The 16,242-nt window shown below is 46.0% G+C and overlaps 1 protein-coding gene across 1 annotated transcript in view; it reads left to right on the top strand.

Annotated features, from left to right (window-relative positions):
- GOLPH3 (golgi phosphoprotein 3) overlaps positions 1 to 16,242 on the top strand; it is a 93,521-nt gene that overhangs the window by 57,041 nt on the left and 20,238 nt on the right. The window contains exon 3 of the mRNA XM_069627079.1: positions 12,552 to 12,666. Within this exon, the coding sequence (XP_069483180.1) occupies positions 12,552 to 12,666 (115 nt within the window). The remainder of the gene's footprint in view (positions 1 to 12,551; positions 12,667 to 16,242) is intronic.

The following is a 16,242-nucleotide window of genomic DNA, read 5'->3' as shown; positions in this document are numbered from 1 at the left end:
TTTAGCAGGAGTCAGTGGTCTTGTAGCAAAGCAATTCAGTGTCTTCATCGTCATAACCTAAGGCTTTGCTGCATTTGACAAGGGTTTTACCCACAAGCTTTTTTTCATGGAGGTTAGATGGCTGGTGAGATAAAACCATGGGAAAAGGGTATTGCAGCGAGTTCTGCGTAGAGGACTCTCACCAGCCTTTTTGCAATTTCCGAAGCCTACCTATATGAACATGAGACCGCACCTGTGGCTTGCCGTATTATTGAAAAGCCTGAAGTAAAACAGAGAATGTAGTCCACTCACTACTTTGAATTCACAATATCTCCGAGCACTGTGGGCGTGAGACGGCATGTTGAGGAGCAAATTAAACGCATGACCAGATCTCCTGTTTGAGTAAAAAGACTGAGGACCCTTACTGGAAACCTAAAGCACAGTGGGCTTAAGGAAGTGGTCACACCAACAGCAGTCTCACCAACAGCATCTGAGACAGGCTAAGGGCATACAGCTTCAGCATGAGCTCCACTGTTTCAGAAGGTGAATTGAGAGAAACTCAGCATTCTGGTTTGAAAACCAAAGATCGTGATGAGACAAGAAATGTGGCACGAATGGCCAGCAAAAGGTTTCATGCAGGCCAAAGAGAAGATGGCATACCCTCAAACTTGTCCACGAGGGGCACCAAGCAACTGAAGGGCAGTAATAGCAGGAAAGCTAAATGATACCTCAGAGGTATCGCTGGGATCCAGACTGTATTGGGAGAGCATTCACATTAACAATGCTGCTTGTTAGGAAAGTGAATCCAATTCCCATTTAAAAACACACAAAAATGTGAGGGAGCAATAAAGTTGCAAACATCTTCCCTTGCTGAATGTCAAGTTGTTTAAATAACAGTGTGTTGGGAAAAACAGCCAGAAATACCAAAATAAACTAAAACCACCTCTGCCTAAAGAAAACACATTATGGTGGGAAGTCTCCAAAGTAAGCATAGTGGGAATTTGGAAGAGGAACTGTTGGGTCATGGGAGAATTGTATCTGTATTTTTCCAGAGATTGGATAAACCTTCAAAGTGCATGGTGACAACTCGACAACCACTACAAGACACCATGCATCTAGTGTATTTTGCAAGAAAGAATTCTACCACAAAACAATTAAAAGGCCAGTGGTTTAGCTTTGATCGTTGGCAATTGACAAAGATTCTGCTTTATTTCACAGTTGACTCAATTATAATTGGATCATGACTTATCAGATATTTTTTTCTCTAAAAGAAGGAAGCCATTAAATAACATTTTAAGGGGTTGTTTATGCACATAATCCAATCTAGTGCTTTCTCTTCAATGCATTGTAAACATGATTGTCGTGTGACACGCTCTTTGAGTCTGTGGCTTATTGCAATCTAGATCTTCTGTGGAAGACTGCCTTTGTAGTAGTGGATTTCAGGACCGGTCAGTTAATGAACGATTTTATTTTAATAAAGCCTAAGTAGAGCACTGTTCAGTACTTATTTTCCATATAGCCTCATGATTTCCTACTTAACTCTAAGGCACTATATGGTATGCTCTTCCTTGGTTTCTGTACAGAATCTGGAAACACAAAAATTGGTGAAAAGACAATATTTGGGTACAGCTGTAATAAAGCAGATGGGTAGGACATGCTGGTTACTGACCTATGACTTAACTGGGGGAACGGGTAATGATTTTGAGAAGGCTTCAAGTGCTGGTGGTGCTTCTCATGAGGGAGAATATAATTGTACTGGAACTAGTTGGGTGTAACCCTATATTTTGGCACATCGTTTCTTTTTTGAAAGAATCCTAGTACAATTGATGACAAGCAGTCTTAATTTCTTTAGATCATTGATTAGTAGGATGTGTTGTACTGCAGGAATAAACTTGAGAGCAGTGTATGTATATTTCAGATGTTTGTTAATCTGCTTAGAATCACACGCTGTGCATAGTCCGACATCCAGTGGTCACTGCGCAGTATTGCATCTTGTTTTTTGAAAGTCGAAAAGGGGACGTCGACCATAGGCGTGTCTGTAATACTATCCCTATAGTGACGTGTAGTGTACCCAAAATCCCTCACGCGCCAAGGTCCCTCAGATTGTTTTTTTCCGCCCAGAATACTGTCGCCTTATGCGGAGCTCGTAAGAGACATTGCCATTACCATTTATTTGACCCCTGGTCGTTTTTTGTCAGTTATCGATAATTCATACGCCTCCAGCCCTCTTTCGATGGCTAAGCAACTTCCCCGCCGAGTCAAGATCTTCGGCGGTGGTTTCGACTGAGGCAATCCGATCGGCGCTGCAGAACACGTGGCTCGGCCTCGCCGGCCTACCCAGTAGGGAGAGTTGGGAATGTTGGAGACATTTATTCTTTCTTCTAGAATGCCTTTCTCTTCTCCTCCCCCTTTCCTTCTCCCCTCCCCTTTCCTTCGGGGTCGTTATAACATATTATCACATCCTCCGCTATGGAGAGGACTCCTTTTAGATTTTGCTCTCATAACGGCAAATTTGTGTGGAAGGATAAGCTTAAGCGGTGTAACCGCTGCTTACCCCTCGACCACAACGAGGCCGGCTGTGCGGCCTGTAAACTCCTCCGTTCAAAAACTGAAGGACCACAGGGTCAAAAGGTGGGCAGCCTAAGCTATGTCAAAGGCTGATTACTCGCCCGCCGCCGTCGAATGTGACGAGGGGGACAGTGATAACGCCACCTCCGCATCGGAGGTTGTCGACCTCTCTAAGGAGCGCTCCCGCTCCTCTGCGTCTGTCCCCGGCCCCGTAAAGTTCTGCTCACGCCCTACTTATGGGGAGGTACACCCCAGCGACGCCGACGCACATGGAAAAGTAAAAACTAAACACAGAACCCACGGCCCTTCCTCGACCAAGTCGAAGAAGGCCCCAGTGCCAACGGAGACGCCAAATCTAAGGGCAACTTCCTCGACCGTAAGGGTCGCCTACCCTCCCCGCAGCCGCGACTAGCGACTGGGCCGTCCACAACTAAGGGCGCTACCACCAAAACGTCAGACGAAATGCCTCATAAGAGAGCGACCGTCGGTGAAAAGGTTCCGGCGCCGCCGAAAACCGTTCATGACCAGCCCTCGGCGGACAAACTAGTCGTCGAAAGCTTGGCTAGGATAGTGTCCACTGACGATCACAGACGGATGGCGAAAGAGGCGCCGACACCCGTTCACAAGGCCAGATAGACGCAGAAATCTACAGAAGGTATGCCGGAACCTCCCCCACCTCGTCTCTTCCCTTCCGCCCCTGTCGACATGTCGAAGGGAAGTCCTAAAGATAGATCCCCAGTGTCCGGCCCACCAGAAGTTTTCTCAGAGGGGGAAGGGGGTATATCCTCCACGCTATGGGACCGATCTCGATGCCTAGAGGCGGAGGAGCACACATTTCCTCCACTAGACCATTCAGGGTTATCCCAGTGGACTATAGAAAGATTTCAATCTTGTATGGACAAACTAGATGGGTTTATGCCCACCCCTGATGGCCAAATATCCAAGACTCTTTGACCCAGTTCAAGAGGAAATTAATACAGATGATCTCACTGAAGAGGATCCACATTTTCACGAAGATGAGTTCTTAAATGCTGAGTATCTTCAAGACCCTGTAGAGGGCTTTGAAGAAGACCCAGACATAGGTGGAAGAGACTTTGAAGAAGACCCAGACATAGGTCACAAATCACAAGACCTCCTAATAAACGAGGGTACGGCAACAAACGCTTTTTTCGTGGCCAAGGACAAAACCACCAACAATAATACTCAACAAGCAACTGGTCCTCCGCCCAGGGAACCAGTGGACAATATGCACAGAGGACAACGCCGTGGCAAGGGAAGAGGTCGGGGCCCCACTCCCAGAGACTCCCTGGCTACCAACACCAAATGACCCGAAAGTTTGGGTCCCCTCCCATGTATCTCTGGTCGGGGCCGGTTAACATCATTCCTACAAGCATGGGGGGGAATTACCACAGACCGCTAGGTACTGTCAACAATAGCCCACGGTTACTGCATCGAATTCAGTCGGTCCCCAACATTCAGACCCCCAAGGGGAAGACGCCTTTCACCGGAACACCTCTCCATCCTTCTTCAGGAAGTCGAACTGCTTCTGGAAAAAGGAGCAATAGAGGTTGTGCCCCTATCACAGGTAAAGGAAGGTGTTTATTCATTGTACTTCGTTGTACCCAAAAAGGATTTAACCATGCGCCCTGTACTAGATCTGCGCCCAGCGAACAAATTTGTAAAACCTCAGAAATTTTGTATGGTGACTTTGCAGGAGGTAATCCCCCTGCTCACACAGGGGCATTACATGACAAGACTTGACATGAAAGATGCATACTTTCATATTTCAATGTTGCCAGCGCACAGAAAATACCTCAGGTTCATGATAGAAGGCCGACACTATCAGTTCAAGGTGCTACACTTTGGCATAGCTTCAGCGCCGAGGGTGTTCACGTAGGTACTGGCAGTAGCAGCGGCACACCTGTGCAAGTTGTCCATTCCAGTCTACCCTTACCTCGACGACTGGCTCATTAAAGGGGATTCTTTCGAAACCTGCTTCTCAAATACCCAAAAGACTGTAGACCTTTTGTTCCACCTGGGCTTCTCCATCAACGAGAAGTCGTCCAGTCTAGACCCCAGCCAAGTCCAGCAATTCCTAGGGGCTCTAATTTCGGGTCCAAAATATGCTGTTTAAGATCCCTCAATATGTAGCTGGTCGAGAAGTGACGGTACGCAAAGCCATGCGACTGCTAGAAATTATGGCATAATGTATTTATTTGGTACCTCACGCGCGCCTGCGCCCAATGCAAGAGTGGCTCAACAGCCAGTGGTGTCAGGCCAGCTGACAATGGGACGATCTAGTGGTAGTCTCGCAGGCCTTGGTTCTCTCGCTGCGATGGGAAAACCTTGTGTTGGGGAAACCATTTGCCACCCCTGCAGTGGAAGCCACTCTAACCACAGACGCATCCCTCACAGGATGGGGGGCACACCTATCCCATCAGACTGCACACAGAGTTTGTACTCCGAGTGTGGCGTCCAAACACATAAACTTGCTCGAACTGCTGGCAGTCTTCAAAGCACTCAAGGATTTCCAGACACACCTACAAGGGAAACAGTGCTGGTCCTCACAGACAGCACCACAGCCATGTACTACCTGAACAAGCAAGGGGGCACTCACACTCCAGGACTATCCAAGCTGTCCCAGAACATCTGGAAGTGGGCTTTCAAACACATGTTCCTGTTTTCTCAACATGTACCAGGTGAACTCAATCTTCTGGCAGACAAACTCAGCAGAGACTTTCCTCTGCCCGCAGAGTACGAATGGCGACTACACAAAGACCTAAGTCTCCAACATTTTCGCAGAAAGGGGCTTCCCAGAGCTCGACCTGTTCGCAACTCTGGAGAAAACCCAATGGCAAGATTAGGCCTCCAGGTACCCCCAGAACCGCTCCAAGGGGACCGCTCTCTGGATAACATGGTCAGGGAATCCTGGCACAGAAGGGTTAAAGCTGCAGTGCATTGGGCTACTGGACCAGAAGCTATTTCCGTGCTGTCGACCGTGGTAACCGTGTCGGTGGTTGATTTAGGGCGTAACGGAAGCCTCATCTTTGCCGCAAGAGCCTGGTCGATGTAATTCCCAATGGCTCCACTGTCAATGTATGCTCTTACTGCGTGCATCCGAGATGGTGGTTGGTGATTGATCAAGACCACAGATGGTGCAAAATGGGAGGTCTGTAGTTCACTTTCTTCGTTCAACAAGTGGACCCCTACACTTGCCGGGCTGGGGAGTTTTCCGATTCCTTGATGGTATCTTCCTTGTCCGTGACCCCTACCGTCCTCCTTGGTGGATTCACAGGGCACTCTTTAAGGAAATGACCTGACCTTCCACAGTACAGACATAACTGCTGCTGTCTCCTTTTATCCCTTTCCGCTTTAGTCGAGGGGGATCTGCCCGCCCCCCCTGATTTGCATTGGTTCTCCTGAACCTTCCGTTGTGTGGGCAATATTGTCCTTTGAATGCACATACATAGGGCGAGGGTCCGGTCTGGTTCGATCTGCTCTTCGGGCCTGCAAACTATGATCCAGTTGAACAACAAGGTCCATGAATTCTGAGCAGTCTTTTGGGGGGTGTTCACTACTTGTGCAAGAACATCATTGAGCTCCCCCTGCAACTGATGAAATAACGTGGTTCTCTTCTCCACTGGCCATTCTGCTTCAACTACGAGTCTATTGAACGTGGCTATGTATGTTAATAGGTCTTGATTCCCTTGGCGTAGGGACAGAAGTTCGTTGTCTAATGCCTGCCCATTAGTACAACGGGCGAACAGCTTTTCCATCTCCTGCTGAAAGCCCCTGAAGTCATGCAGCAAAGGATCGTCTTGGGCCACAAAGGGTACAGACCAGTCCGCGGCGCTACCACTCGGGTAGGATAGCACAAAATCGACCCGTGATTGGTCATTCGGAAAGGCCCCTGGTCTACAAAGGAAGTGCAGGCGGCACTGGTTCATGAACGTTGCAAACCTCTTGGGATCCCCGTAACTTGTTCGGGCAGGGCCAAGGGAACTGCCCCAGGAAGGGTTATCTGAACGGGATTGGCTGATGGTGCTGGCATCGAGGGCACGCTTCCCGGCAATGGTGCATGCCCTGCTTGGGACTAGAGAAGTTGCCGGCTTAAATCATCAGTGCGTTCTTTGGCTACTATCGGCTCTCTCCTCAGGGTGTTGGTCTCCTGCCTGGCTGCATGTACTTCGGAACGTAGCTGCCCAAACATGTGGGCTAACTGGTCGGTTTCTGACGTTTCCATGACGCCCAGGTGGATTTTGATGTGAGGCTTTGTGTTCTGTAATGCTCACGTGGTATCCACAGGGACGTCACTCAGCCTGTTCTGACCTCTTAAGACCTCGAACCCTTACCTGGAGTCTACTCGACGGGAGACTGGGCCTGAAATACAGGATTGGTAGAGTTTAACTCCCTATTGTCTGTCTGCTTGAACCCCTTCTTGTCCTGGGTCCAACCCTTACCTTTGATCCGCAGCTCACCTTGTTTTCTTGGAAAGTGTGCTCTCCGTCCTGCTTTCAGTGCAGGGGCGTGTTGATTGATGCAGGCTCGTTGCTCCCTAGTTACTTCACTGGCAAGAGTCCGACAGTTAAGTAGAATGAGTCTTTTGCACAGTTCTCTAACTTCGTTCCTTTCCTTCCTTAGATGATGGCCGGCATCCGGGGATTGCAACGTGCTGTTGAGGAGTAGCTCTGAAGGTGGGTGAGAGCGCAATGCGACCCTTTAGTATTTGTAATGAACTGAGTTCTTTTTCTGTGTCGTTTAGGTGCTGCAAAGTTTTCAGCATGGATGCCGGTTATGAAGAAGAAATGAAGTAAGCGTGGTATGCAGCGCCTCTAGATGTTTCCACTCTAACTTGGAGTGTCTTTTCCCTCTTGCAGATGGATGAGAAGTTCTGGACACAGTTCCCCCAGAGTGGCTGGGATTCAGGTAAGCGTTTGAAGCTCGTACACTCTTTAAAAAATAAGCGGAGATTTGCTGAATGCTTACTAATGCCTTTTTTCTGTTCTTTTCCCTTTTCCTTAGGAAGCGGCGTGCTGGGATGGGAATGACACCGCCGAAGATGCCCGCAGAACAGAAGAAGCGATGAATGATGGGCAGAAGCGCTGCAAGGTAAGGCTGTTCCTAACAGTGTTCTTGATCTTGCAGGAGCTGAGCGCAGAAGAAAGATGCAGGCCTACTGGAGACCGATCCGAACACGATGAGTGTCACGCTGCAGAAAACACAAAGCATGTTTCTCAGCCTGGGCGTGGCGTAAATAGTCTCTGGGTATCCCAGGTGTCTCTGGGCTGAACTACACCCACAAGACTAGACTGCACATGCAGTTCTGGGAACCGAAATATGTGGGGGCATCCATCTTGTCCCCATCAATGCACTACAAGTCCAATCCCCAATGTTATCCTATGGGAGTGAGTGAGTCTGGTGCCACAAGCGCCAAGTCTGACTCCAAGTGGGTCTTTGGAGGGATGGAGAGGCCTTTGAGGGCCATGTAGGTGAACGTGGCCTGGCTCCAGCCTGACGTCCTGGAGGACTGGGGACATGAGGGGCAGGAATCATGACGGTCCTCTACCAGAAGAGCACGAGTGGCAAGATATCCTAGACTACATTTCCACACAATGGGGCTACCCCCCGTTAGACTTGTTTACAACAAGAGAATAAGCCATGCCCAGACTTTGCATCCAGTCTTCTCCAAGGGGAACGCCTTGTGGATGAACTGATCAGGGAAATTTGCCTACGCTTTTCCACCAATTCCCCTGATGATCAAAGTGGTGAACAAAACACACAAAGAACAAGTGACATTAATCCTAGTTGCTCCTATGTGGGCGAAACAACCTTGGTATCCACAGCTGCGCAAACTGGCAATGTGCAACCCAATCGAACTCCCGTGCCCCTTCAACATGCTCCCACAGCACGGAGGGGAAGACTGCAAACAAATGTCAAACCCGAAGTATTGCATTACCACGCTCCAAGAAGTAATCCCACTCCTAAAACGGGGGGCACTACATGGCAACATTGAATATGAAAGATACATACTTGGTACAGGATCTTCGCTGGTGGTCCAGGGACAAACTGCTAAGAGGAAAACTCTTCCACGTTCCTGTCAGGTTGCAATCGCCGGCACGTTCCCCTCGCTCACCTGGTGATATTAAACGAACAATCTCATACGGGCAGGCGATTGCATAAAGGACTATTTCGAAGGCATTGGGGGTTGCCATGGCGACGCTGGCACTTGACATGGCTGCAGTCCCGTTCCTGTCTGCTTTCCGCTCACGTGACTCCCACGCCACAGCAACGCTGATATAGTCACACCCCCTTGTTCCCCCGGCGCTTCTGATTGTTTTCTCTTCGGACTTCAACAGCAGCGCTTACGTACTACTGAACTCCTGGTTTCTGACTCTTGCTTGTTTTTTGGACTTTGTTTGCCTTGCCCTCCTGTCTAAGCCTTCTTGAATTGCTACGACCTGGACTCTGTAACTGGCTGTGCTTTTTGTCTCGTGATTTCACTTCTTCTTGTTACTTGTGGATGGAGGACCTGGACTGCTTACGGAATGCCTTGCTTTATGGACATTGTTTAAACACCTCTAAAAGGAGCTGCGCTGGAAATACCATCTCCTAGGCGTACTCGTGCCGGCGGGAATAGGGTGTTTATTTCTGTGCTGGACTAGAGACTGCCTGCAGCACTTGTGAAACCTAGGCGTCCTCGTTTCGGCGGTACAGGTGGAGTTCTTGCTTCATTGTGGAATTTTGGAACTATTCGTTTTTGAAGTTTACGTCTTGCTCTGCAGTTGCTACAAAAGAGGTTCTGCTTTTGGACACATAGGTAAGCAAAGGGTACTAGTGCCTGGTTATTTCTATCCGATTCTATTTCTAGTCCTAGGCTTACTTGTGGTGCGTTGTGTTTACTATAGATTCACTATCTGACTCCAGTGCTGGCCATTTCATACCTGCTATGCCAGGAGTCATCTTGGTTATAGTCAGGTGGGTTACCAATTGTCATTTATGTTACCAAGTACCGTCCATATACCAGTTGCTAACCCAGTGTTTTCTTTGCAGCCATTTGGGGTCCAGCGTGTCCAGCCATTGTCGATTACTCTTTCAACCAATTAAACGGTCAGCACTGTTCTTAAGTACAACTGAGTATTGCTTTGGCGGGAAGAACTCATTTCTTCACTACGGGTTCAAGAGTATCCCATGCCCATAAAGGAACTTGGTTCTGACAGTTCCACCAGCACAGGCGATCCTAACTACAGACGCCTCACTTGCCGCATGGGGGCTCACTTCCTCCACCCACGGAAAGTGGAAACCTACTACTGCCCAAAGACATATCAACATCCTAGAACTCTTGGCAGTCCTCAAGGCTCTTCCGGCCTTTCAGCAACATCTTGCAGGTCAAACTGTGCAGGTCCTCACAGACAGCACAACTGCCATGTTCTACCTGAACAAGCAAGGAGGCGCACACTCTGTCCAAGCTAGCCCAACAAATATGGAAGTGGGCACTCAAGCAGAACATGCTCCTAACCTCTCAACATGTTACAGGAGAACTCGATTCTCTGGCAGAAACTCGAAGCAGATGCCCTCTACCAGAACATGAGTGGCAACTCTACAGATATCCTAGACAGTATATTCTCACAATGGGGTCACCCCCCACTCCACAAGCCTAAACGCACAATGATACACTTCACGTCCAGGTTTCCCCAACCAAGGTCCAAAGTGAACGCTTTGTGGATGAACTGGTCGGGGAAATTTTGCTTGTGCTCTGCCCCACCCTCCATCCCCCCGACGCCACTCCTGAGCAAAATGGTGTACAAGATGCACAAGGAATAAGTACCTTGAATCCTGGTTGCTCCTATGTGGGCGAAACCTTGGTTTCAAGATCTGCTCAAACTGGCGATGTGCGACCCAATCAAGCTCCCGTGCCCGTACAGCATGCTAAGACAACACAAGAGAGCATTGCTCCACTAACACCCTCAATCTATGAACTTGGCCGCCTGGCTCCTGAGTGGAAGAGATTTGTGATCTGGTGTGTGTCACAAATGCTAAACCCAACAAAATGTTCCCCATCCAACATCCTACATTACATGCTTTAACTAATAGACTCCAGCCTAGTATGCCTCTGTCGGCTTACACCACTTCAAAAAACAAGGTGTCATGGTGGAAAGTTCTTGTCATTAAAGCATTCATGGAAGGGGTAAAGATGCCATACGCCCCCCCCCCCCCCCCAAATTCCCAACCTTGCACCGGGTTGGGATCTTAATAATGTGCTCTCCAAGCTCATGGGTCCACCCTTGGAGCCTATGCACATGGCCAGCCTAAAACATCTTACTTTCAAAACTGCATTCTTAGTAACTATCACCTCTATAAGATGAGTCAGTGAGCTACAGGCTTTGTCCGTACAAGACCCTTTCTTCATAAAAGACATGGACAAGGTTGTCCTTTAAAACGGATCCTAGGTTCTCACCTAAATTATCAAAGTTCCATGTTAATCCACAGAACTTCCTACCTTCCTTCAAAATCTATCTAACTCAGCAGATCAAAGCCTCCATACACTTGATGTACGGAGAGCGGTCTTGTACTGTGTGAACAAGGCTAAACCTCTAAGGAAAACATATCAACTCTTTGTTTACATAGCACCTGGAAGGGAGGGTGATCACGTATCCAAGAACGGCATCTCCAGATGGATAGTCGAATGCATACAGCTCTTCTATTCCCTATCCAAGAAAGTCTTATGTTTCACCCCCAGGGCTCACTGTACCAGCGGGTACAGGAGCTACCTTAGCTTTCATTGCGAACATCCCTCTAGATGCCATTTGCAAAGCTGCTACGTGGATTTCCATCCATACGTTCACACAGCATTATTGCATTGACACACACTCTAAAGCAGATTCACAGGTGGGACAAGCGGTCCCAAAACATCTTTGCCGCTGTACCTTTAGTTCCCACCTTCTTTTCTAGATACTGCTCACTAATCTGTGCAGAGCTAGTGATCTAAGCAGATCCACAAGCTCCAGAAGGGATACATTACTGACCGTAATTGTATTTCTGGTGCTTGTATCTGCTTAGATTCCCATGTGCTCACCCTTCCTCACTCGATGTCTGTTTTCGAGTTTCGAAAACAAATCTTGTAATACTCTGCGATTAACACTAAATGTTGGACTACGCAGAGCATGTGAATATAAGCAGATACAACCACCAGAAATATGATTACGGTGAGTAATGTATCCCATATATAGTTAACACTTTACAGTAATTACAGTTGCGTTTTTTCTAGTGCTGTAATATTGATATGGCAGAATGCTGGCTTAGGACAATCATGCATTATTTCAAAAATCGTGTTCTTACGGAAACCATGTCAAACATCCTTTGACTACATGTAATAACAGTTTCTTGTTGGAGTTAATAGTATTCATTGTTCAATAGATCATGCTTAATTTTTCAATCCATCAAAACTCACCTCCCTTGTCTTTCTTTGCCAACTTGCATTGTCACATAACTTTTACCTATACTATGTTGGGAAGTTGTGGAAGGTTTGTGTGGTTAGCCAGGTAACGAGATTTGTTTTCATGATTTACTGATTCTTTACTGATAGTCAGCCATTTGTTCCCTTGCGCTCTGCGAAAGTCAGTTAAATGCCAATCTGATCTTTTTACCAATTGGCAATCCTGAACTGCAATTTATTTGAACTCTCCCAAAATATGGCCTTAAGTGACATGCTTTATATCGGCAAACTCTATGTTCTATCATAGAAGTGTATGGCTGTAGATATGTATTTGGCTGCAAATATTACAGGTAATCATTGAGTTTGATGATTGACATATTTGTGATTGAAACCGGTCACTGGCAATTGATATTTTACTATTGGCAAGTTGGAAAAGGTATGCTGTGTGCATGTGACGAATAAAGGGAAGGGGGTAACCTTTTATGCCTGACTAGTAGTTTGCAGCTTAACATTTTCGCCCCTAATTAAGATGAATCCTGATTTGTCATGCTTTTTGTTTATATTTGGATAGGTTATCTGCAAATCTGATGCACCAACTGGAGATGTTATGCTAGATGAAGCATTAAAGCATGTTAAAGAGACACAACCTCCAGAAACTGTTCAGAACTGGATTGAATTGCTTAGTGGTAAGTGAATAGTTAAAACTGAAAAACATTTGCTTCATGTTGGCATAATCTAAACTATTTCTTAATAAACTTGACAATTTCCAAATAAAAACTGAAAAATAAAGAATGGATTACCTGCCCCTTAAAAAACTGATCTCGACAGTCAAATACTGCATAATACTTGCTTTAAATAAGTTAAAGGAATAACTTGCCAGAACGTTTCAAGAGTGGCAGTTTTGTACATTTTGGATGGCATACGTTCAACTTGAATTTTCGTATAGACTATTAACTTTCCCACTGCTATTACCTGCCTCAGAAACAATACTTTGTCAAGACAACTCATCTGTGATTTAATCAAATTAAATCAGTGTCTCAAGTATAAGTTTGTTCCATCGTTAAATTAATTCTTATCAAGCTCTGGTCCCATAGGTCTAGAACTTGACTGCATAAGCCAGTTTTATTTAACACACGATTTTGATGGTGCGTTATTTTCCAGGGTGTCCTGTGCAGCCCAAATCATATGTTCTATAAGCCTTCCTTAAAGCCTAGGCAGGCTTTAGACAAATAGGCTAAGTATCATTAATCATGATGGGCATATAACTTTTTCCTCTTAAGTCCAGTTGACTCTTTTTGAAGATGGCCACACTTGTAAATACCCTTGGTCTTAAAGCCAGTTTCCAATACAGTGCTAACGCCCGTCAACTTGTCAATTTTCCTGGTAGAAAAGGTTCTAACTAATTTCATCGTGTAGCTTTTCATGCAGCCCAATCCACTGAATTTTATTTGGTCTTTTGGACCTTTTGCAGACATTATACGTGGGGGAAAAGGGGGAAATGCCCCCCCCCAACGCCCTTGTCTCGTCACCCCACCTTAGTTATGATCCTTACCCGTGTGGCAAAATGTGGGCAAAAAATTTGGTGGATTTGGCTGTGACCAAATCTACAGCAGTGAAACCTCCCGTTACCATAGAAACAATAGAGAATTCCGTAAGCTGATACTTTGAGATTTATAGATCATAAGTTGCTTTTTTTTCCCCTCTAGCACTTCATTAATGTTAACGACACTTGGTGTGCGTGTTAGGCAGAATTGCATGCAATACCATCTGGGACCACTACACACAATTTGGACTACAGGTATTAGCCAAACCAAACTTTGGTATAAGTCTGTACCACACAGTTTTTGGTAGCGAGCTGAGCAGCCAGGCTTATCTCAAGAGTGAATGTGAGCAGTACACGTAATTACACAGAGGACTTTCAATCACAGTAGTTCAAGTACACTCTTATACTCAAGGTTTCCTGGTAAAAACACTTAGTAATTTATTACACAATCATTTAGAAAACAGGTAACTTAATATTATATACCCATACACTTCAATACAAAACTGTAAGCTTTTGAGACAGTTTGAGCTCCCCTGAAATGGGAGCCAACTGGCAGTTCAGTTACTTAGCAGTGAGCAAAAAAGACAAAAGTAAGTACAATAGATCACATATACTTTCTAGGCAGTGCAAATAGTTTCAGTTCATCAGTAAGTGTTCAATTCAAGTCAATAGGCCAGGCCAAAGTCAATGTGCTAGTGTTCTGGATAGGAAAGAGCAGTTCTGGTATCAAACAGTCTTTGCGAAAGTTCTTAGAAGTAGTTTAGGTTAAAAAGAATCATATGTCTGGTCATAAGCTGATTAGGCCTTCAAGTTGGGAAAGTTTCACAAACTTTCACTGCGAGAGTGGCGTTCTCTCAATCTGTTTGGCACAGTACCTTTTGTATGAAGAAACAAATGCTGCTGAAGTCGTGGTTCCTGGCAGGTCCTGCAGATACCGGTGTTCCTGAGCCTCGGTCGTGGGGACAAGAGGGAGGACATCGGGGGACTCCTGCACTGTACGGGATCGTTGAAGAAAGCAAAGGAGTCTTTTCACTTCCAGTAGCTGTAAATTCAAGAACACAAACTTGTGACCCTCTCCCTGGTTAATCCTAACCAGCCTTGAGAATGGTATCCAGGTGTCTTATGAGTTGATTGGTCCCACCAACTCAAAGGAAGAAGCAGTCCTTAAAGGAGCTTCTCTGTCGAATGGAGTTTGGCAATTCGGACCTGCAGCAAGGCTTCACCGGGCAAACCAACGGTCCAGGAGTTGCAGCAGCCGTCCTCTTCCAGCTCGTCTTCGGTTCTTTCGTTCCAGTGGTCGACTCTGCCTACCAGTCCTGGAGCCTGCCTTTCAAACAGTTTTCTCCCTTTCATTCCAGCCTAGCTGTCAACACAACCAGCAGGGTGGCTGTCCTTGTCGGACAGTCAGCCATCCAATCATGCCAGAGTGCATTTGGGTCTCCTAGGAGACTAAGTAGACAGAGTTTCCGGCACCACCCTCACTTCCTGCCCACCCCAGACACTTGCACGCCAGAGGGGTCTTCAGTCTTGAAGCCCGCCAAACGCACACAAAGAGACCAACACTAGAAGGACCCTTCCAAAAAGAAACTGCGACAAAAGAAGACCGGGACCTGTTTAAATGTTTAAACAAAGGGTCTTGAGGCGCCATCTTGAAAAACATGGCTCCCGTGATTTTTAGCTACCAGTGTTCGCGGTCGGGAAAAATCATGGTAGTTCGTTGTAAAACCACTGCCACCAGCCTTTTCAATAGGAAAGGGTAGTATTTGACTGCTACATGAGTATTTAGACACATGAAATGCTATTTAACCCCCTTCAGCACTCCATTGGAAAATGGTGTGTGTGCTGGGTCTATGAATTTGGAAAGACTAGTAAAGTCAATTTCACTTTACATGCTCTGGAAAATGATAGTTTATCCTAGAGAAGGTATTTAAACCTGTGAGAAGTCTAGAAGACACCCCTGTGTCACTGCACTGAAGGTGCTGTGTAACGCACATGAAAAGATGATACCTTTTGAAAATATCTAAAACTCCATAATCAAAGAACACAAATGTAAAACACACATCAAAATGCATGAGAGTGGGGAAAAAAGGCTCACACTTTCCAGGCAAAAAAATAAAGTCCTCAAAATCCAGCAAAGTTGCTGGGGGTCTCTTAAGTTGAAGGGAATTGCCACATTTATGAGAATTCTCCCAACAGTGTGGATTATATTCTTAGTGATAAGCCACATATCATCAACCTTGGACTTCAGGAGATTACATAATAAAAATAAAATGTATTAATCTAACATGACCTTAGCTTTAAGGATGCTTCAGTGCTGACCAGGCTCATATTTTCCTGTTAGTGGATGCTACATTTTCTATGCCTATCGTAAACTGTGCTTGAAGGAATGAAATCACTAAATGAAAACTTGAAAGTTAAAGAAATGGGAGTATTTAGTTGTCACCTCTAAAATGTAAGCTCCCTTACCTTGGATCCTCTTGAAGAATTGTATGATAAAAAATAGCACAGTCTGGCTGGTTTTACAATAACCTATCTATTTGGTCTTCAATAAAAAATAAATTAATATTTCAGACTGAATTAAAGCATAGCTATTTTAAGGCTAGACAAGTGTTGCTTTTCTTGTTGTAGTATACAGAAATGGTCAATCTTTGAGGAGAACGAAGCCACCACTCTCCAAGAAAAATCTCAAAGTACCGCATTGAAGAATTTACATTTAAAA

Source organism: Ambystoma mexicanum, chromosome 6p (assembly GCF_040938575.1).
Source record: "Ambystoma mexicanum isolate Mex_15411 chromosome 6p, UKY_AmexF1_1, whole genome shotgun sequence".
In the NCBI taxonomy this organism is placed as follows: domain Eukaryota; kingdom Metazoa; phylum Chordata; class Amphibia; order Caudata; family Ambystomatidae; genus Ambystoma; species Ambystoma mexicanum.
Note: the sequence above shows the minus strand (reverse complement) of the source record. Positions and strands in the feature narration are given on the sequence as shown.